The sequence below is a fragment of the Rhyacophila brunnea genome, unplaced genomic scaffold (assembly GCF_057557595.1).
Source record: "Rhyacophila brunnea isolate RB1 unplaced genomic scaffold, BYU_Rbru_1.0 scaffold_14, whole genome shotgun sequence".
In the NCBI taxonomy this organism is placed as follows: domain Eukaryota; kingdom Metazoa; phylum Arthropoda; class Insecta; order Trichoptera; family Rhyacophilidae; genus Rhyacophila; species Rhyacophila brunnea.
In genome coordinates this window covers 35,076,881-35,100,368 of record NW_028232796.1, presented here as the reverse complement: position 1 = coordinate 35,100,368, position 23,488 = coordinate 35,076,881, and the positions used below count along the sequence as shown (strand labels likewise).

At 34.5% G+C, this 23,488-nt stretch overlaps 1 protein-coding gene across 1 annotated transcript; it reads left to right on the top strand.

The window, feature by feature from the left end:
- Positions 1-1,661: 1,661 nt before the first annotated feature.
- LOC147075908 (organic cation transporter protein-like) lies at positions 1,662-20,561 on the top strand. The gene is made up of 6 exons (XM_085942389.1): positions 1,662-1,846; positions 9,491-9,740; positions 12,569-12,824; positions 14,769-15,392; positions 17,642-17,823; positions 20,397-20,561. The coding sequence occupies exons 1-6, from the start codon at positions 1,662-1,664 to the stop codon at positions 20,559-20,561; spliced, it is 1,662 nt and encodes a 553-aa protein (XP_085798515.1).
- The last annotated feature ends 2,927 nt before the right edge of the window (positions 20,562-23,488 follow it).

Here is a 23,488-nt window from a genome sequence, read left to right as displayed (position 1 = left end):
GCTTTTCCAACTCGTGGTTCATTTTTATTCTGTAGTTCCCATTTTCCAACGTGGGTCCAAAGATTTTTCGGAGTATTTTGTGCTAATTTATACTAGACAGCTAATTTATTTTCCTCGTTTTGAGTTAAGCACCAAGTCTCACAGCCTTAAGTGACCACTGGCCTTATAATTGTTTTATATATTAGAAGTTTACTTCTTCGGCCTAGAATTTTTGACCCCACCAGTCGCTTGCAGGCATGCCAGCATTTATTCCCAGAGATAATGCGGATTTTTATCTCCTCTGCTATCTTATTTTGGGTATTTAGGCTGGATCCGAGATACGTGAACTTGTCCACCCCTTCATATGCATGCTGTCCTATGTCTATATTCTGCAGCGGTACCTGATTGCGTGTACTGACCATATACTTAGTTTTTGACTGGTTTATTTGCAGCCCAGCGTTTTCTGCTTTTATTTCCATAGTGCCACCATAGTCGATCATCCTCTGTTTGGATCTGCTAGTAATGACTATGTCGTCAGCATAAACGATTGTACTATTATCTACCCATGTTGGTTTCACGAGCTATTGATGTCTTCACTCACAATTTTTAAATGAATAGTTTGATTTTTGTCACCAAGACCTTTCTAACCAATCATGGAGCTCTATTTCTAATAGTGTGCTGTGTGTGTACAGCCTTAGAAGTATTTTTCTTTCGACCATGTCCGATCCTAATAGGATCATATCCACTATATATACTCCACAGAGTGGAGGTTTGTATTGACATATTTTGTTTTTTTACGAGAAATGGATGTCAGCCACTTGCTCAACCTATTAGGTCCATACCCTGACACCCACAAATTGTAAAACAATATGTGTAGTTGCCAGACCCAGGATTCGAACCTGGGACCCACGGCGTTATAGTCCAACGCTTAAGCCGCGCGGCCACCGTGGGCATTACATATATTTATATTTTATTTTATATATTACCTATATGTATCTATCATCATCTATATATATCAATATTGGGACCATACATAAATCTTGATTTACGACACTATGATACTTATACGATATTATGATACACAAAGCTTGATTTGATATAAATAAAAAGGATTTCAAGTTATACACATTTATATTTTTTATAAAAATCGATGTTTTTTAAAATAGATATAAAAAATATTAAAACTATGAATTAGTCAAAAATCGCTTAGTTGATTCTTAGAAAACTTAATAAACTAAATTTTAATAATAAATATGATCATAAAATATATGTAATAATAGGGTGCGTTCCGATTCAACAAATTCACATTTTATTACATTTTTTACAATTGTAAGTTTATCTTTGACTTAAAATAAAAAATATTTTTCTTTTTAATGTTTTCAGATACATATTTATTTATTAATACAGTTAAAATTGTAAATTATCAAAAAAATGTCTCAAATTGCAAGCTTCGTATTTTTCCGCTAGGTGCCTCTTTAAAAAAGGCTTCGTAAAGACTTTACCTTAAGATAAATTTACTGGCTGTTATTGATTACCGCATAAATTTTAATATAACATTGGCATTAAAAATATGTTTATGCAAAAAAAATGACATAATATACGAATATCTCCAACCGCTTAAAATAGCCTATATAGATTCTTAATTTTTTAACGTGTTATTTTCTTTTCAAATAACAGTTACCATGGTGGAGAAGATACGCAAACATTCAACGGTGGGGATTAGCATACAGCTGGACTCCATCCTCGAGGAGTTGGGCAACTTCGGACGCTACCAGTTCGTCATCTACCTCCTGATTGTCATCCCGATCGTCTTCAATGCCTGTTTCACCACGACGTATATTTTCACTGCGGAAGAGACAACACTCAGGTTAGTCAATCTTGACGTGACCATTTTTTTCCTCAAAACAGGATATCTACTAATTTGTAGGTAATAGTACTTATGTGTATTCAAGAAACGCATATGTCTTCATAGTTTTTATTTATTAATGAAAAGAACAAAATAAACATTTTTATATTATGGTGTTGTATTTTTCTGAAGAACCAGAGTTCAGACATTTTTTTGATAATTTACAATTTTAACTGTATTAATTGATAAATAAATATCTGAAAACATTAAAAAGAAAAATATTTTTATTTTTAGTCAGAGATAAACTTACAATAAATTATTGTAAAAAATGTAATAAAATGTTATTTTGTCACATATATTTTATTGTCATATTTATTATTAAAATTTAGTTTATTAAGTTTTCTAAGCTTCGCCTAAGAAATTTTTGACTAATTTATAGTTTTAATATTTTTTATACATATTTAAAAAAAAAACATCGATTTTTATAAAAATATAAATGTGTAGGTATAACTTGTGACAACTTGTGGCAACAGGTTCGAATCATGGGTCTGGCAAATACACATGTTGTTTTAACCTAATAGGTTGAGCAAGTGGTTAACATCTATTTCTCGTAAAAAGAGATATGTTAATACAAACGTCCACTAGACTGTGGAGACCCATTTATGATCCTATTAGGATCGGACATGGCCAAAAAGAAAAAAAATAATCACTGATTCGGGGCAATTCAATATTAGATATACCTACATATTATTATACTTTGCACACATGATATAATTTGAAATATATACAGTGGCGGCTCGTCTATATGCACTGCGGAACTGCAGCACCCCCAAGCAAATTGAGAAAAATTTAATATTATAATATACATAAATTTATGTATATTATGTAAAATTATCAATACTACTTGTGTGTAATAAGCTCGCCCTCGCACCGATACATGCAATGTCCAATAATATAATCATACACCGCGGTAGGTACCTACTTGATTTTGCACAGTACCGTTTGCGATAGAATTTGCTCGAGTTGACGAATGGGGGCGCGGGGAGCGGGGCTCTCAGCTGGAACCATAATCAGTACTGCGGGTCAGACAGTCCGATTTCAGTATTTCGCCCATAGATAAATATACTTTTCTACCGTTTCTGCATCGCCCACCACAGCGAAGAACGAAATATAGCTATAACGATTTATTAACATTGTTAAAAATTCTATCTGCAAACTATTTATGCAAAGTTCTCTATTTCAATTATTAATATAATTAATAATTTATATTTAATAAAGATGTTAGTAGTAAAATATAATCCAAATAAACATTTATTTTTATTTTTAATCAACCGCAGCACCCCCAAATATCTTATCCACAAGCCGTCACTGATATATATAATATATATGCTTTTTTTCCCCCGACCATGTCCGATCCTAATAGAATCATATGGGCCTTCACAGAGTAGAGGTTTGTATTAACAGATTTTGTTTTTTACGAGAAATGTATATCAGGCAGTTGCTCAACCTATTAGGTCCATACCCTGACTCACACACAAAAATTGAAAAACAATATGTGTACCTGCCAGACCCAGGATTCGAACCTGGGACCCACGGCGTGATAGTCCAATGCTTAAGCGCGCGGCCACCGTGGACGTTAAAACGTGACGTGGACGCTTATGGAGGTAACAAAAACATAGGTGAAGGTTTATCCAATAATTTTATTGTCAAGATGTCATGGCACTTTGTTGTTAGACCAAAACACAGCTGTTTATTTACTTTATGCAGTGCAGTGACTTACATCAGGGTTATTAAAATATCTAGTACGTTCGCGCACTTTGGTGCGAAAAAGTCGGCGTAAACGCGTCTAGTCGAGGACTAGTTGCCGACTAACTGTTATCTTTTTCTTCCAGCCACGCGAGTTATTTAAAAATTCGTGGTATTCTTTGTTTTGTTCTCATGTTTTATATCGGTCTAGCATTATTTATCTATCGTTACATCGACACATTGACGTCCCGTAGGGGTAGGCAGATCGAGCGTCGCTTGGGGGCGGCAGTTTCTCGAAGGGCGGCAAATTGAGGAGAATCATTTGGTAGATATAGAAATAGCTACCTAATCTTAGTACGTAGTAACGAAAATATCTTTCCATAAAAAATTCAGCTCACTGGTTGGAAACAAAATTTAATTAACATAAAAGGTAAAACAGGACTGTATTTTTTCGTTGGGTTTGCGATGTCTAGTTTACTTCCGTTGCCCTTCGACGTCCACGGTGATCAGAAACGACACGTGCATAATGATAAAAAATGCAGTAAGTATTAAAAATGGGGCGTTATTTTGGCGTTGCCCAGGGGCGGCATTTTGTCTAGGGACGTCCCAGCATCGATGGGAGATTTAGGCATTTATTACCTCCGTTAATTGGTATGACTACCTATTGAGTAAAATAATAATTTAATTAATATATATTTGCAAGTTGAAGGATGTCATTAAGATATTTGGCTCATTAGCATGATTTATATATAAAGTTGATTTCCTTTCATTGACGGAATTTAAAACACACACGCGGGTCAAGAGCTTAAAGCAGTGTTTCTCAACTTTTTTGAGCCGCTACCCTGGATTACGGTTTCAGTTTTAGTACGTCACAATTAAAGAATAACAACAATATATATACAGATAATATTGAAAGTCTATTAAATCATATTGTTATATAAGATGAACTGCGCCCTATTCATGAAAATATGCCAGATAGGGAAGAAAATATGTTATCTGAATCTTTTTCAAAATTTAAAAAACTCATGAATGTGATCATTGTTCACAATAAAAATGATTGAAAAAGATTAACTAGTTAATAAATTAATCAATAAGCTTAAAATTAATGCAGTTATGAAATTTCGTGACAAAAAATATTTCTTGTCAGATTTATAGATATTACTGGTGAGATATAACGTATTAACGACCAGCATATTGATTTCTCAAGCAAATTTAATACTATGGTTTATTCAAGCATTAAAAAATATCGTACAAGTCGGTTCACAGGAAGCCAGGCGGGAACCGCGCTAGTGTTCATAGCCGATTTTGGCAAAATTCGTTAACGAAAACCTAACCTAACCTAACAAATAATCCAGTATATCGGCTATTTTCAAAATTTGTTTGCCGCTGGCTTCATGTAAGTAAACCGACAAGAACCAAAAACGCTAAATTTAACGTCACACGCCAGATGCCTATTTTGCAAACCTAAATCTGGCAAGAAAATTTTATAGTTGGTGACGCTGATTTTATGACATATTCAGGCTGTAATTCAGTTTTTGTTATAGTTAGACTTGCACTAATTCTGGGTAACACACGGTAGCATCAAACAATAATTTATTACAAGATAAAAAGAACTTTTTATATAAGTACAACGTTTTTAAATTCTGTTGAATCATATAAACTTGACTTGACTGGCTTAAGCGATCAAAAAAATTGTACTTGACATGTCATATATTGATTTCCATAGTAACGCACGTATATATTATTAATTTAGTTGCTAGGACCCCAGACCCTAGCAACCAATAATGGTGTAGAAATAACTTTTCCTACAAAACAGAATTAACTGAAAATGAATTCAATTCTACTTAAAGATGGCTAAAAGTATTAAAAAATGCATTGGCATCGTGTTCTGATATATTCTAAAAGTTTTAAATGTCTAGCTAGTCGGGAAGTTAGTTAAAAATGGATTGCAAAATCTGTACCGGACAAAGAACCACCGGGCAAATAAGAATACGATCTAAGAAAAACGTTGTAATGACATTCTCGTTTAATATTGGAAAATTCATATTATATTTGTCGGCTCAAAATGTGTTTGTTTTTCCGTGACCCAAGTTGTGTCAATCCAACGTAATTTTGGTGGAGAATTTTTGAACAAATTTTAATAAAACAAGTATATTTTTCAATGAAATTATTTTATATTTTTCCTTGGTATTCACGGCAAAAATGTAAAATGCAAATGCAAAACACGTGTTTAAAATAAATATTTATATTATATTGTTTTTGTAATGTGCATTTGCAGAGATTTGGGAAAATCTTTCAATGTCAAAATTAACTTGATTTTATAAACATAACACCATGTAACTTTACTTTATTATAATATATTTTTAAAATTGTAAATTCAAACTGAAGCATTACAAACACAATTTTACACAGTTATGCATTGACATAGAACGAAAAAAAATGTTGACGTTTCACATGATTACTTTGTACGTATTTAACACGTTGCTACTGTTTTCCTGTAGGGCTATTCTAACATATCACTTAACCCCAAAATCAATAAAATAGTAATAAATAAATATAAATGTAATATTCAGGTAGTTATTTATTATCCCAGGAAGTTAACTGTCGGGGATTATGTCTTTTAGCACGGCCGCACATGACTGGGTGAAACGTGAGCTGTCAAATGTCGTTGAGTAGTACTGGAATATATTTTATACATGAATACACGTCATACTTGATTCCAAATACATCCGATTAGAATCTACAAATTTATAAAAAAAGTCCGATTAGATTGGGTGGAATTACAATGGTTAATAAGCTGTGCAAGTTTCAATAATATTTTAAACATACCGCATCAGCGAGAGGGTTGATAGTTTTGATAGAAAACTAAATAGGTATAGTCAGACGGTGATCAAGCGAGAAAAAGCGATTCAATAATGATTATATAAATACACTCCACATTAGGAACAGTAAGAATAATTACCAATAGATACCTTAAAATTGGTCCACTATAGTCCAGTCGTTTTTTAGATATGGACATACAGACAAAATAAAAAAAAATATATATTACCTATATTTGTGAAAATTTATCATGGAAGTATTTAAAACGTTGATTATTTCAATTATATTATGGTGATTTTTATCATTGTTTACGTATATTGTGCCATTGACAACTAGCCAGATGAATTAAATGCTTCATTAAAGTCAATTGGATGGGGATAACTAACCTGCTACTATAACAGGACCACCCCGTCAACACGTGCAAAATGTGCATTGCATAAGTGCGAGTGAATTTAGAGGGCGGCTAAAACTATGTTCGATTTTGTTTTTATTTTATGACAAGTCAACAAAAAGTATAACAGAAAAACATGCATTGAAAGTAAAACAATGTAATTCCTTACACGTTTAAAATTTTAAAATTGGCGATGGCACATAGAATTTATCTGCATACTTGCTTTTTTCTGCACTTAGTGCCTATTTTAAAACTAATCACGCTGCCTCTTACACCCAGAGCCGTCTTTGAATATCTACAGAAATTCTAATATTTTTTGGCAAGTATTTAGGATATTGGCGATGGCACATAGAATTTATCTGCATACTTGCTTTTTTTGGCACTTAGTGCTTATTAATAATCTTTCAATACTTTTTGGGCCATGACGAACAGTATGATCATAATATAATCGCTGACACATTAGATTGTAATCTTTCGGTAATGCGTAGCCACAGTACAGATTAATAAATAGAAATTTAATAGAAATGTAAAAGTCACACCGTGGACCAATATTTTGAAGCAGGGTATTTTATGGCGATCAGGCCGTAAAAAACAAATATAACAAAACATGTCAACGGCACTCAATATTGGATACACGTTAAATTTACGTAACAAACTTTAATCCATAGTATTATCATACAGACGTAACCATTGTAAATAACATATTCTTACACGTGTTTAAGATTATCCCATATTTTCCCATGTGCGTAGCTTTTGTAGTATCGAGACATTGGTCCTGTGTTTTGTCCAGGATACCTTCCTTCAGAAGTCGTTGCCAGCACCACATCCCGAAAACGTTGAGCATTTTATTTTTTTTCTCTCGTAATATCTTGAATAGAAAACAACAAAAACTGCAACAGTCAGATCTTTTTGTTTCTTGAGAAAATTTTCATTTTTCGATTTTCTTTTCTTAAAATTGTGTAGGTATAAGTCCAGGCCTGAACAAAAACGAACCATAAGTGCGAGTGAGTAAGAATTCGGTAGGTACCTACGCTTATATCTCAGTACTATGCGTCAGCGTTATAGTAAGATAGAATTTCTTTGGCCGAATTTAATATTTTCTGTAAACGTCGCCTGTAAATACGTATTTCACTGATTACATTCATTTAAAAACTGCGAGCACGTATTGCTGAAATTTATTGTTTTTGTGTTAAATAATATAAAGTTAATGGTACTTAATTACTTTTAGTTATTTTAGTAGATCATTATGGTTAACTATGTTGTGTTTAATTTTGGTAGCCTTACTGAGAAGCAGCACGATGGTAAAACGTTTCATAGTTAAGTTGATAATAATAAAATTGAGCTTCTACTGTGCGTTATACGCAAGAAATACGGCTTCATTTTGCCGAACAATAGCCGCTCTCTATATTGTATCATTACTCTGGGGTATAAGTACGCCTTTTAATTGAATTAGAGAATGGGTGACTTTTTAGAATTATCACAGAGGCTAAGCTTCAGTTGGGGCGGGCCTGAACTGATTCATGATTTGCGAATCATTGGATCTACTCCACTGATTTAAATAATATCTACTTATAATTAATAAAATATTTTAAAAATCAAATCAAATCAATTCAGGCATAACGGCCAGATCAATAATGAATTAACCACATTAGCATCGCTCTATCTTGTAAGCCTTGTAAATCCAAAATGACCTTTTGTGTTTTTCAAGTGCATTATTTTCGAATAGTTTTATCTTAACTTCGGAACGTTTCGAGAGATCAAGATGATCAAAATAAATTTCCGGTAAAATGTTATAATATAGCTATAAATACTGAACAATTATTAAATATTCACACTGAATATAGCTAAGGGGCTCGCACTATCTAGGACCAGCCCTGCCTAGAATTCTAATAATCCTTTCGCTATTTTGAAACCGGAACCATGAACGAAACCTATGATGCCGAATCTTGGGTAGATATTCCATACTGTATCCAGAACTTCAAAATAATGACGAGGTGCCATTTTTCTATTACTTGGGGTCATCCATTCACACATGCTGGCTACAGCTGTTCAAAAAATACTACCTATGTAATTAATGGACATTCCGATCCTTCTTTTTTTACTAATGTGTTTATATGAATACAAAATATTACATCCATATACTATATTTGGTTAAGATGTAATAAAAAATAGCATAGACATCCACTTTTCGAGATTTGATAATATCACTTAAGTAAAATAAAATATCCATGATAAATGTAAATAAAAGTTCATTGGGATTTACGCCAGACCCCAAATATTGAAAGGGTACATAGGATATACTTTATGTATCTAAAACGTCATGTTTGGTACTACCTATTTGACAGGATGTATTTAAAATCGGTAAACGTCAAAACGAGTAGTTCGTTTTTTTACCGGCAGGTTCGCCACTATCGCTCTACTGCGCAGACGCAGATCGGCCCACACGCCAGCGAGTAGCGAGTAAAGTAGCCCGGATTTCAACTTTTCTCGTAGATTGTTTACAATCTGCTTGTTAGCTAGTTGGATGATGACACTGAGCGAGTTTACGAGCAGATAGTAAATTCGCCGGTTTGTAGCTTGTAAGGTCGCTCAATATCATCGAGCCTTAACAAGATGAACGGGTCACATTAATTCAGCTTTGAATTAAAAAACGCAGCTTTTTTTTTCACGTTTAAAATTCACAAAAAAATATTTCGATTTTATTTCAGATGCAAAATTCCAGAGTGCGATAGTGCAAATCCAGAGCTCGAACCAGCATGGCTGACAAATGCAATCCCCCACACGGACAACACCTACGACAGTTGCCAGAGATTCATGCCCACAAATCAGTCAGAATTTTCTGCAAGTCATCCAAACCTACTCTTTAATGATTCCTGCCCAAGTGAATTGTTCAATAGTAACAATAGTGTGCCCTGTACGTCGTGGGTATATGGAAAACACACGTCCATCGTCAGTGAGGTAAATCAATATATTTTTAAAAAAAATCGATATGTGTTAGAAGTTATACTTCTTTGGCGTAACAAAACAAAAACAAAACTTGTCATAAACTAGATTCTTTGACTAGATTCTTTGACTAGCTTTTAATTATCTTGTTTAATTACATGCTCAAGAAAAAGGACCGCTTATTGGAACGCCGTTGGTTTATTTCTATACACTTTAACTGATATTACTAAATTATATTATGGTTTCTCGTTGTTTTTATTTTTAAAGTACCAACTGTCACTGACGTTGAATCGTTTGTTTACGTAAGGAATTGCAAATGGCCGACAATAATAAATTCGCTGCTTAGGCAATGGAACAATTATTCTAAACAATATTATACTGTATAATTGTCACGATTGCAGTGCGTAAAGGTAGTGCGTTCGGCTGATAACCGAACAATCGGTGGTCCAATCGAGTGCGTTTTTTTTTCGGGTGAAGAAAAAAATTATGTGTTACATGTCACACGCCAAAGATACACTCTGATCTGATTTCCCAAACGCGCCAAAAGAAGTATAACTTCAAAAAATGTTTTGGTGTTTTTCGTGGTTCCTTCTTCGGCACTCGTTTGGGTCCAAGCTCTATCTTACCCAATAATGCGATATAAAAGTAATTATGTATACAATACCAATTTATTATAAAACAAATACTATTTGTTCTGTTGAAGATCATATAAAGGCCTAATTACACCGGCAGACTAGCAGACCAAACCAAATTCAACGATCGTTGTGAGAAATCGTCGATTTTAAATAGCAATTACTCGGAACGATTCGGCAACCAACTTGATCATGTTGTCATGTTGACGTTTAATTCGACTAGTGTTAACAATTAATAGGTTAACCAACACGTATGTATTGGTCGGTGGCAACACTAGACAATCTTCTCTCATAGACGAGTAACGAGTTGTTGATTTTATTTACTAGTATATTATTTTTGTTTTGTATTATTATTGTATGTTAATAAATAATGAATAAAGTCAGGCGCGTTCATATAAACGTAAAATTTGTATTGTTATGACGTCAAACGCAAGGACACGCCATGTGCTGTCACACTCGAAAGCTCAACGTTAGTTCGGATATTTTCTCAGTGATCAGATACGATCGCCGGGTGAATCGTGCCCAAAAATAGGAATTTGTTCCAATTCGGTCACGACTCCAGGAAACGACTTTTCAGAGGGTGATCGTGGCAGACGGTCTGCCAATGTAATTGAGGTTTTTCTTTAACACTCTGATGCGACATGTTTAAAAGACTACTCAAATGGGCACTAACGATTCTAATAATTATTATGACCATAAGGCGACACGCATTCGATAACAACTTGTGAATGCGACACGTCAATTATATCTCGTAGGTGAGCACCCGAAATAATAGCTTCTGACCAGGTGCTCATTGCTAATCTCAAAGTGTGGAGTATCAGGGTATGGGGAATGTACTCGGAAAAGTACGCGGAGTCCACGGTTGATGCAGCTAGAAGTAGGCGGGGTAAATGTGGATGTCAGTGGCGTCTGCTAGATTTTGTTAGCTCCCTCCAGCCGCATTAAAAAATCAATTATTATAGATATTTTATTAGAAATGGACTCCCCAAAGAATTGTTAAAGAAAAGAGAAAAGAAAGAAGAAGTTGGATGATACCACAACGACAACCGACAATCATCCTCCGGTAGGAGAAAAGAGAGCACACGATTATAATCTATTTAATTTAATATTCCAGATTAGATGTATTGATTAGATGTAATATTGTTATCAATAATTAATTAAAGAAGTGGTTTATGTATGTCAATGATCACTTGACATACTACCTACTTAAGTCAAGGAGAGATTTATTGATATTGGCTTCCTTTTTAGAGTAGCTAAACAATAAACAGTTATTAGTAGAAAGTAGAAAGTAGAAGTTCGTTCATAAATACTAAGTAAAATTGTTAAATCAATATTAACGTTTTCTAAGTATACGTCTGTTCACACATTTTTGATAAGATAATAGACAATATGAATCCGTAGGTTTAGGCCCTAGAACATATTGTATGAGATGAGTCACTCAAAGTAAAAACATATTATACCCACTAGAAAAAATTGGAAATTGACACCGTATCCATTGGGTTCGCGCCGATGTGGTTTACCAATTAATAAGCAACGGGCATCCTATCTAATTACGACGAAATTAACAAGTAGTTTTTTAGATATTGAAATGCTTATCAAATTACATTAATTTTGGTTATCGACTTTTGTGTTTTAAATCTAGCTATACATTAAGTGCCCTGAATAATAAAATTACTTACTGACCTCCGGATCACTCCAAATTTTAGTTACAACATACGTGCACTTGCTAATAATTTAATAATATGTCATTCTCTTTTATTCAACGAATAAATTACTCACATAATTTGAGAATGTCACAATCTTTATATTGAAAATACATAGTTTAACTCATTGTTTTCAAACTTTGTGTATGTATTCAAAATAAAAAAATGTACGTTCTCAAATCTTGTAAATTATTCAATTATTTTATCTATGAAACATCGTAAACAATAAAATTAATGTCGGTAATTTTTTAAATTCTTACAAATACCAAGGTGTGAAAGAGATTGTCAGTGAAAATTTCGGTTTCAATTCTTTTGTCATTTGTGAATCTGCCTGATGGTTTCGGCAAAATTTACTTCGTGTTTTTGTGTAAATCAAATGAAACCATTATATATTTCAATTATTAGTGAGTCTTTCTCAGCGATCCATGAATAAATATTATAGATACGCGTTGTGTCATTTTAGTTTCGTAATACTTAGTAGTAACATAATCCAATCATCTCCTTCCAGTTCGATCTCGGCTGTACCGCTTGGAAACGAGCCCTGGTAGGCACCATAAATAACGTCGGACAATTCCTCTGTCTCCCACTAACCGGTTACGTATCGGACAGGTATGGACGAAGGATCATCCTCGTTGGAGGAGGAGTCATCAGTGGAATCGTCGGTCTGGCCAAATCCTTTGCGCCAGAATATTGGTCTTTCCTGTTCCTCGAATATTTGGAACCAATGCTGGGATCTGGAGTGTACGGCGCAGCATTTATACTTGGTAACTAAATCATCTTTATCTCCATTATTTGATTTACTGCTTTAAATTCATTTTTCAAATTGCATATTGGGTATATACACTTATTATTTATTGAAAAAAAAGGTTGGGGGACATTATCGTGCCATTATTATCTGTAAATCAGGATCAAAATTATCAACGCTCCGGTTCGTATTTTTCGGTTTTCGGTATGTTTTTTTTATATATAAGAGGTGAAACGGTCGCCAATCGCAGTTCCATATATGTTTCTAGCTCAATGGCGTTAGTGTAAGGGCTCAGTGACAGCGTTTGGCGGATCGGGGCGAGCTGGGTGCATGTTTATTTATTTAAAAAAGAACGTTGAGCACATAACAAATTATTAATTAAAGACGTTCATAACATGACATTTAGAATAAAAAGTACAATTGTAGAAAAAACAAGATAGAGAAAAAAAATATACCAAAAAAATAATTTTACAGAGAAGAAATTGAAAAAAAATACAAATTAAACAATAAAATAGAATTTTAAAAACAGAATGCATAATGCATCACTAAAAAGTCTACATCTCTAGGGAGTGCATTGACCAGCCGAACAGCCCACAATATGCACGGTGCACGCTCCGCACTACAAAACACTGCCACTGAGGCCAGTGTAAGACTTCAGTTGCTGCGTTATGCGGAGCGGAAAGTGCGGTTTGTATGATAAACAAGTGCCCACACTGCAAAACTCTGCCACTTGGGCCTTACGCTTAAATTTAATGTACTTACGTCATACATCAATTTTACGCACAATGTAAAATATTATATAGGGGGAGTTTCTTTATCACTGAACTTGTTTATAACGAGATAAGAGTTGATGACAATATATTGTTGATGTGCTTATATCGCCCGATAACATATTAAAAACGTTAATAAATACATATATTATCAGCTACATTCTCTCATTGTTTATTAGAAATTATATTAATGCTGTATTTTATCTGTCTTAGGCCAGGTTACCAATAATAATTGATAAACTCATGAAAAAAGAAATTATTTAGTTTTTTTTATAAAATCATTTAAAACTAAGTGGATAAATAAGGACTGTATTGGATTATTGATGACGGGAATATGCGATCCCGGGCTGACTAGTGGCGAAGGGTGTAGTCAGACTGTGGAGATCCGATATAAATAGTTGACACTAAACTTTGTAAAAAAAATAAAAATATGACTGACAAAGTTTAGTGTACACTATTTATTTTGGATCTTCGCAGCCCCCTTCGCCACTGCCGGGCACTCATCTGGTGTTAGAGGTGGCAGGCACGTCCTGGCAGTGGCTTTATCTCTAGGGCGTGGATTATTTATTTATTGATTTTTTTATCGTAAAATGTCAATTTTGCCTTCAAATTAGTATTCAGTACCATAAAATAGACGTATAAACTGAAAATCAATGGAATCGGACGTAATTTATTGGGAAAATTTACAGTTGTGCCTCTTTAGAATTTAATTTAATTAAGGGACTCCTGGCTAAGTTTTGAAATAGCTAAATACATTAAAAATTACCTTTAGCATGTGCCTACTCATCATGGTTATAATACCTATAAGAAAATGCGTAATGCGTTGGATTTTCCGAGTAATGCCGGACTATAATGCAATATTATCCCATTGATGTTGTTTATTTAACTGACCACCCGGTCGCATTGTTATAAGTTATAATATTAATTAATTGGTAACTATATATAAATTTATTTTAATTACATATTGTCATAGTATGAATAGGTACTTGATTTATCTATGTAAGTACGTAGATACCAAATATATCGTATACATATTCTTTGATGGAGAGAATTGGCTTTCCGTATAAGACTTGTTGGCCAGATTTAAATAACTACATATTACTAACCTAACATTTTTATTATTATTAGTCAATGTATCTGTCTGATCGGATTGTTTATAATAAATTATATAATGAATCTGTTTTATTTTCAAGGTATCGAACTAGTGGGTCCAAAGTACCGTGTCCTGGGCAGTGCGTTAATCAGTTCGTTCTATCCGCTTGGTGAAATGTTAATGGGCCTCATCGCCTGGCTGTTCCCTTACTGGAGAACCCTCCTCCAAATCGTCTACACACCATCCATTCTTCTAGTCTGCTACTTCTGGATAATTCCCGAAAGCGTGAGATGGCTTCTGATAAAGGGAAAGACAACATTAGCCGGAGAAATATTGACAAAAGCCGCCAACGCCAATGGGAAAGTAATATCAGAAAAGGCCCTGCAGAAGCTGTACTCTAGCGCGGAGCATGAGGCGAATGAAGAATCCAAAAAATCTGAATCGGAGATAAAACAAGTTATGAAATCAAAGATTCTTATCATCAGATTGATCTGTTGTTCTTTCTGGTGGGTGACGTGCACTTTCGTCTACTATGGACTGTCTCTAAATTCTGTGTCCATAGCTGGAAACGTTTATCTTAATTTCATTTTGATATCCATGATCGAGATTCCTGGGAATATTATGTTCTATCTTTGCCTGGATCGATTCGGAAGAAGAGCTACTCTTTGTGCATCATTCTTAGGAAGCGGTCTGGCTTGCGTATCGTTTGTCTTTGTTCCTGTTAGTGAGTACCTATTTCTTCATGAATTATCACTTTTATTTACGTTCATTCCGATATAATAATTCGTATTCCAGACATAAAAGGGAAAACAAATATATTTGTATAAACTAATTTGTAATTACAATCATGACTTATTGTATAAATTGGTCGTCGATTCATAGCTGAGGATCCAACACCATAATATATACATGCCGCGGTACTGAATTGCGAGCAGTGACGTGCCGTGAGGTATGCAGGTCATCCGTTGCTATGGGGCGGCAAACGAAGGAGCGAATACAGATATTATAACTTTTGAGAGCAGTGGCGGTTTTCCGTGAAGCAGATGATGCAGTCGATTCGCTAAAAAGTCCCGACATCCTAGTTTAAAATATAATGGAAGCATTTAAAATTCTGGTAACCCATCCTATTTTTGTATTGTAATACCCAAACCTGTCAGGGACTCAGACATACACGTATCTAAAAACACCGTTGTTTGAGACAATATTTTATGGAAATAATCTAATCCTCAGTAGATGATGACTGATAAAATGGGTCGGTAGGTACCCAACAAATTTGCGTTCAATTTGATACTACGAACGAAGAGAGATGGCATTATAGGTCCGCTTAAGGGCGGCACTTTGCACAGGGACGGCACTGATTGCGAGTTACGATGGTAGTGGTAGTTATTGATTATTTTCGGGTGCATATTCCGTTCATACTAATTTACATATTAACTTTTCTTGCAATACAAACCAATTATCATTTTCTACAAACAACTTACCTTATTGAATTCGAAGTATAAACAATATCTAGCACCATAATCGAAATTTACAATTTCGTGCTGTGGCCTGACTATAGATGACCTCGCTGAGGATTGTGACCACTTTGAAAGTCAACCATCTTCTGATTAGATCTCTACCTTGTCGTGGTAATGATGCTTAAGTGGGTTCTTAGCAGGGCTCGAAATGGAACGGAACGCACCGGAGCGCCGTTCCGGCTCGTGAAATCTCTAAAATTATCGCTCCGTCTCGTGGAAAAAATATGTTGACCGTCTGAGCTAGATAGGCCATAGAATAGAAAATCTGACACACTTATTTTTATATAATACACATACGATTTGATGACTATGTAAATATCTTTAGACAATTTTTCGAGCGCTCCGGTTCGTAAACTTTTCCATTTCGAGCGCTGGTTCTTAGGCTTCATAATATGGATATACTAGTGTCAATGTGTTGCAATCTAACTAGGTACCTACCGTAAGTGTCTTTACACTAGATATAATAATAATATTATGTTCGATAAACCTGTCATTAGTGTTTATTTTTGGAGTAATAGCAACATCTTCCTAGAATATAATATTTATTGTATGATAATTTAATAAACAGAATATTATATCGTATAAGAAAAATAATAAAATTCAAATTTAAATAATCGAACGCGATTTGACAACTCTGTGTTGAAATTAGTGTTTTCGATTGATTTTCCGACAGATCGCCGATTAAAAATCGTTATTAAACTTATTATAAAATTTATTTCTCTAATAATTATTATTTTAGTATGTATTGAATAAAAAAATTCTACAAAAATGGATAATATTAACTATCCGAGTCAATATTTCACCATTCAATGTTAAATAACATTAAAATTGAAGATCCAATGCACGTGGTGACAAAATAATAATGTGTAAAAGGGCTACGAAGATAGACATCAGCGCGTCTATTCTATACACAAGACTGCTTTTCGGCCACTACGGCAGCTATCTAGGGTAGATGTGTATCGAAATATTAGCACTTATTGTAACAATTACAATAAATTAGTTATAATTGTTACAATAAGTGATATGTTTTAACAGCACCTCTCTTGGTTGTGTTACCTTTAGAGCAAGATAGACAGTAAGTTTTGACTGTTTAGACGGCTAACTTATTGTAACAATCATAATACCTGAATACATAAATATGAATAATTATCTCTTTTTCACTTTAGCGGTCGATACGTATAGAATAGACCCACTGATATATCAAATCTCTGATGGTATCAATATAGTTTATGTCATCATAATATTAATTTCTAAGATAAGATAAAAGAGGGATCCATAATGACATATACCTATATAGGTACATTTCCTATTTCCTACATAGTTTATAATTATTAATCAGTGTTGGCTCGCCATCATATCCTATTTTTTTTTTATTTTCGACCTTCGCACGACATCAGGAAAAACGTACCTTACAAAAAAATAGACACTTATAATTACGACTTCGTTTTGTTTCCAGATATGGCCTGGTTAAAATTGACACTCTTCCTCTTCGGAAAGTTCAACATCACGATCGCGTTCACAGCGGTGTACGTTTACACCACGGAGCTGTTCCCGACGTCTCTTCGTCATACGTTGCTTGCCATTTGCTCCATGTTCGGAAGAGTCGGCTCCATAGTGGCCCCTCAGACGCCTTTATTGGTATGTAAAGTTTATTTTAACAAATCCATTATTTTTTTATTAGATATTAAAACTTACAATGATTAGTGACCGACGCCCTTCACAGAGATATTCTCCTAGCACGGCATTATCATCATCATCATCAGCCTAAATCGAAGGCCTCTTCAAGCTGCTTCCACTTCTCTCGGTCCTGTGCGTTGCGTTGCCACGTACTTCCGCAGAAATTTATCATTTCATCGATCCAGCGGCCTCTAGGTCTACCTTGCGGACGTTATACATATTAGGTACGTACCTCTTGGATACCACTGGATTACTAAATTTGTCCAACGATTGTCTCTTCTTTGAGCCATTTGTCCAGCCCATCTCCATTACAGACTTTTAATGACATTGCAAATGTCGCAGTGTTGGATTTATTGTTAACAAAACCTGGAAAGACCGCATAGTCGAATTCAACTGTTTTTCTGACAGGGTCGCAAGCGTGATAATCAAAATCAATGCTAGGTACCGGATTCAGATTTTGCAAGCATATGCTCCGACACAGAGCTGTCTTGATGAAGTGGAAGAGTTTTACGAGAAAATAACAACTTTGGAAAATAAAAGTAAATGCCACTTCCACATCATAATGGGAGATTTCAATGCACGTATTGGATCATAACAAAGAGATGACGTAGCGGTCGGACATTTTGGACATGGCTCAAGAGATGTTAGATGGAACATGCTTGTGAAGTTTTCTGAAACCAGTGATATCCCGTGGGGTTAGGCAGATTGAGCGTCGCTTGGGGGCGGCAGATACTCGAAGGGCGGCAAATCGAGGATAATCATTAGGTATATATAGAAATAGCTACCTAAACTTAGTAAAAACGGAAACATATTTCCATTAAAAAATCAGCTTACTGGTAATGTGTTTATTGGAGCAGAGAGGCATTTAAATTTGATTCGGATGAAAATATAGTTACTGAACTGAAAAGTTTTTGTAATTTAATGGTTGAGTGTTGAGACTAATAATTAATAATATATGTATGATTAAAAGTATGTGTATATTAAATACTAAATACTAAGGAAAATTATTTTGTTTACATATTGTACAATAATAGCATAGTAAAAATGGCGTAAACATAATAAATCTGTGTATTGCTAAATGGTACAAACCAAATGTGTCAGAAACATCAATCAAATAGGACCCCAGATTGGTGATTTGGGTAAATTTATAACTTAATTATATTATATTTATTCACTTTTTTAACTAAAAATAATTTTGTATGTTTTAGTGATACAGATTTTGTTAGTAATGTATTTATACAACACATTTCTTAGATATTGGAATCATGAAAGGATGATAAGAAATACTGTATATAAAAATGCGGCGGCATTTTGTCTAGGGACGTCACTGGCTGAAACCAACAATAGTCACACCATGAATTCCTTTTTTAAACAAAAACCTACACGTAAATGGACGTGGAGAATCACGTCAGGAAGGATCAGAGAAAGCGACGCCATCAAGAATCAACAAATCAACGAAAACTGTAATAAGTCTCTAGTAGAAGAGACTGCACCAACTATAAAACATTAAAGTTGTATTAGGAACATACCACATAAGCGTGAAGTTCTATAGTTTTGACGGAATATAACGTAGTTAGAGCCTCTCCGAACGAAAGAAAATGATGCAATATGTTTCATGTAAGAGCAGTCAGAAGTAACAATAATAAAATTAAAATTTACCCAATATAATTCGTGCGCCGCAGGAAACTCAGGCAACTGCAGGGAAATAATGGAAACTGAAATATCTAACGGGTTAAGAGAAGCAGGCAACCGATCTCGAGTAAGGAAGAATACGGGATAAATTTAAACACGCGCCGGTTGCCGACGATGGTGGTATTTTCATTGGGTTTGGAATCCGCATGGGTATGGCGGGTCTGTATTCAGCCAACTTGGACACAGCAGCCTTCGGTGATTAAGGTTATCAAAAAAAGACGCTTTACGTGGCTGAGACATGTGTTCCGGATGCCGTCAGAGAGTGCGACAATTCGTACCATTGTGGCACAGCCTCAAGGGTTCCGTTCCCGTAGTCGGCCATCCCTCACCCTGCAGCGGTGCTACAAAAGTGATCTACGCGCTGCAGGTCTGGCGGGTCTGGCTGCAGGCATGGCGGGGGCGCGAGAGTTGTCGATGGACTGAGGGAAATGGCGCGAACTTGTTCATGCCCAATACTGGGTCGTGACAGGGTGAAAGAAAGAAGAAGAAGAATAATTCTTGCGCAGTAAAAAAAACATCGTAATATGCACAATTTCAAGGTTAAGTTGAATCCACTTATAGGCTAGAAAATTTGTAGTTAATGTTATATTCTTTACGCATTTAAAATGGGGTATTCGGACCCAAAAACCCTTGTGTGCGTTGAACTAAGGTAGCCCTTTATCATGTACATAATGATAAGTAGTAGGTATGCTTTTAAATTTTTTTCTCGAGAATCTCGACACCATATGGCAAAAATGTGGTGATTAATCATAGCGTACTTACAATTATTTATAACACCTGAGATTATATAATATAAATATGTAATGCATGATTTTTAACAAATGGTTACTATTTATTTTCAGAAAGTGTACTTGGACTCACTACCTCTCATCCTTTTCGGCGCGACGTCCGCCATTTCCGGTTTCATGGTGCTAGCTTTCCCGGAAACGAACAACCTTCAGCTTCCGGACACGATAGAAGAAGCGGAAAATATTTCCAAGAAACGATATGACAAAATAAGCGTATAGTTCAATTAAACTATAGTATTTTAGATTAATAATGATCTATTCTCCTCGTTCATTCAAGACTTTGAGTGTCCTCGCAGACGTTTATTGGAAATGATCATAGTAAATGTTGCAACGCAGTTTTAGAACAGTACCGTTGTGACAACCTTGACTGTGAATATCTGGTAGCCAATTATTTGTTATTCATAAAATTATCATGCTTCAGTTCGGTACTGGTAGGAGATGCTCTTCTAGCATATGGATAAACTCTAAAGACATCTGCGTATCTATTCTATACAGAAGACTGCTATCGGCCGCTATTGGCAGCTATTGAGGGTAGTTTTGTATCGAAGTATTAGCACTAATTGTAAGAATTAAAATCATGACCCCCACATCCTAAAGCGGGCCCCCAGCCAGGCTAATAGCATGTGTGATGCACAACAAAAACATTTTTAAAATTGTGTTAGAGGTCTTCAATTTATTTTTACCAATTTTTTGTAGTTTTAATACATCTACTTCAATTGTGGATTTGTTGAGTCAACACAAAACAATCAAAAATTACATCTTACAATAACATTTTTGGTACTGTTCGGTTATACGGAATACAGCGGAAAACGCATTTTGAAAATAGCCGATAAACTGGATTATTTGTTAGGTTAATGTAGGCCTCCAAATTCTTCGGCTAGCTCAAGTGCCTGAAGTGGAGGGACATCAAGTTGGAAGAGCAGGCAGTCACAATATTATAGTCCAAAATAAAAGAATTATACACTGTATGTAAGTTGATTTATTAGTAACCACAATATATTTTAAAAGTCAAAATTAATTATTATTCGAGAATCCACAATATTTTATAAAAGCCTAATTTATTAATACTCGTAGAACCACAATATGTTATAAAAGTCTAATTTATTAATACTCGTAGAACCACAGTATATTATAAAAAGTCTAGTTTAATTAACACTCGTAGAACCACAATAAGGGGGGACATGCTCGTCGAAGGTCAAAATTGAGTTTTTATTGTATTTTCAAACCTTGATACTGGACACTCTTTAAACGTTGTAGATAATCTATTTATATAATTTTGAAGCCTTATTATCCTTTATAGTTATTTTAAACATTTGATGACTGCATAAAGTATTTTTGTTACATAAAATAGTATTCTTTTAAACCTCTCGCTCTAATGTGTTAGAATATAGTCATATTTCGGTACATAACTGCGCAGTGGTGTTAAGATTTTTTACATTTATTAATTTTTAAACGCATTTATAAAACCATTAGTATAATTTATTAGGAGATAATTTTTGTAAAATATTCACGATAAAAAATTATATTGATAATCTCTGTGATCCCAAATTTGACAAGAAATAGGCATTTTATTATTCAAAAAATCGGCAAGATTAACACATTTGAAGATGATTCTAAAAATACTTATTATAAGCTATGTCTTTGACCATTCAAGTGTGATAAACATCTTATGAATAATGATTGCTTTATAATAATTATTGACCTAAGAATAAGGTAGTGTTTTTTTGAAATACGCCATTTCATTTGTCATTCCCCAGTGGTTAAACTACAACATACGGCCGTAAACGTACCGTTTAAAAAAAATTAAAAAAGAAATCGGTTAGGTACATGTTCAAACACGCGCGTTAACATAATTTTACTCCCTACTTTAATTATAGTTTGTCAATTTATGGCTATTTATTAATTAATTTAATTAAATTAACTAATTAATGGCTATTATAATTAACCCCTCTATCGAATAAAAGCTTAATATTTACAATTACTAATCGGGAACGTTATTGAAAATGGATATATATTTGTGCCTGTCGCGTAATCTTTTCTACCTTACCCCCTATTATATATCGGTGTCGCCATAGGCACATACTTACGTCTAGTTGACGGATGTTATTCCGTCAAACAAACATATAGGTATTAATAATTGCTTAGTACATGCTCATACTCCATCGATCAAGGATTTCCCGCACTTTATTCTGGTACGTGGTCTCCTTGATCGACCGAAATCATCGATCCGATTTCCCGTCGCGCGTGAGCGTGACGCTGTCATACACGCGAGCGAGAGGGACTCTGTCTCTACAGAGGGGGTATGTTTCGATCGCGAAATTAATTTTTGGCACACATGACAGAGACGCCATCGTATGTGAGAACAGGAAAGCTGCCGGAATACCGATTCGAAAACGCCGTACGCGGAACAGCCGCGGCTCTTTACGATTGATTTTAAATGAAATTAATTCCGCTGAATCGCGATTAAAATCGGCTCGATGGTTGCCCTATATGTTGTTATGCTTTGTGATCGCGCAAATGTGCGAATGGAAGCTTTCGCAACAGGCTATGAGCATATGTTTACAATCATCACGCCATGTATGTGCGATATGTAGCGACATCAAATTACATATTATTACATTAATTATCTCTACATTATCTTAAATATTTTAACCACTACATATTACTAACGCCCGTCCATACGTCCTACTTTATTATTTCTCTAACCCATTGCCTGTTTTATATTACATTTATATTACAATTTACATTATACATTACAATTACAAATCAAATCTTATCTTACATCCAAATCATATTTTATATTTAATTTAATTTAATTACCCTTTACTTAAGCATATTATATTTAACCAAAATTTGAATCCTATTACCTTATTACCTATATTAACATGGTCTGCGACCGACTTATATCTTCCACAGCTCACCTTGCGGAGTGCTAACACTCGACAAGGCAAACTATGGGACTTCTACATATCGACGGCCCCAGGAAAAACCATGATAAGTCTAAAATCATAAATGTTCAGGAGAGCGAAAAAACTAAAATATTTACGCTATTAAATTCATCATATAAAATGAGTAAGTTTTTTCTTATTTTATTTAATTAAATCAGATAGAGCATTTTATGGTCTATATTCCTATCAAAATTTAAT

What these genes read in the sequence shown, in the direction of transcription:
- LOC147075908 (XM_085942389.1), top strand. Translation starts at nt 1,662, where the DNA reads ATGGTGGAGAAGATACGCAAACATTCAACGGTGGGGATTAGCATACAG. An exon ending in GCGGAAGAGACAACACTCAG is followed by an intron (nt 1,847 to 9,490) that starts GTTAGTCAATCT and finishes ATTTTATTTCAG; the next exon opens with ATGCAAAATTCCAGAGTGCG. An exon ending in ACACGTCCATCGTCAGTGAG is followed by an intron (nt 9,741 to 12,568) that starts GTAAATCAATAT and finishes ATCTCCTTCCAG; the next exon opens with TTCGATCTCGGCTGTACCGC.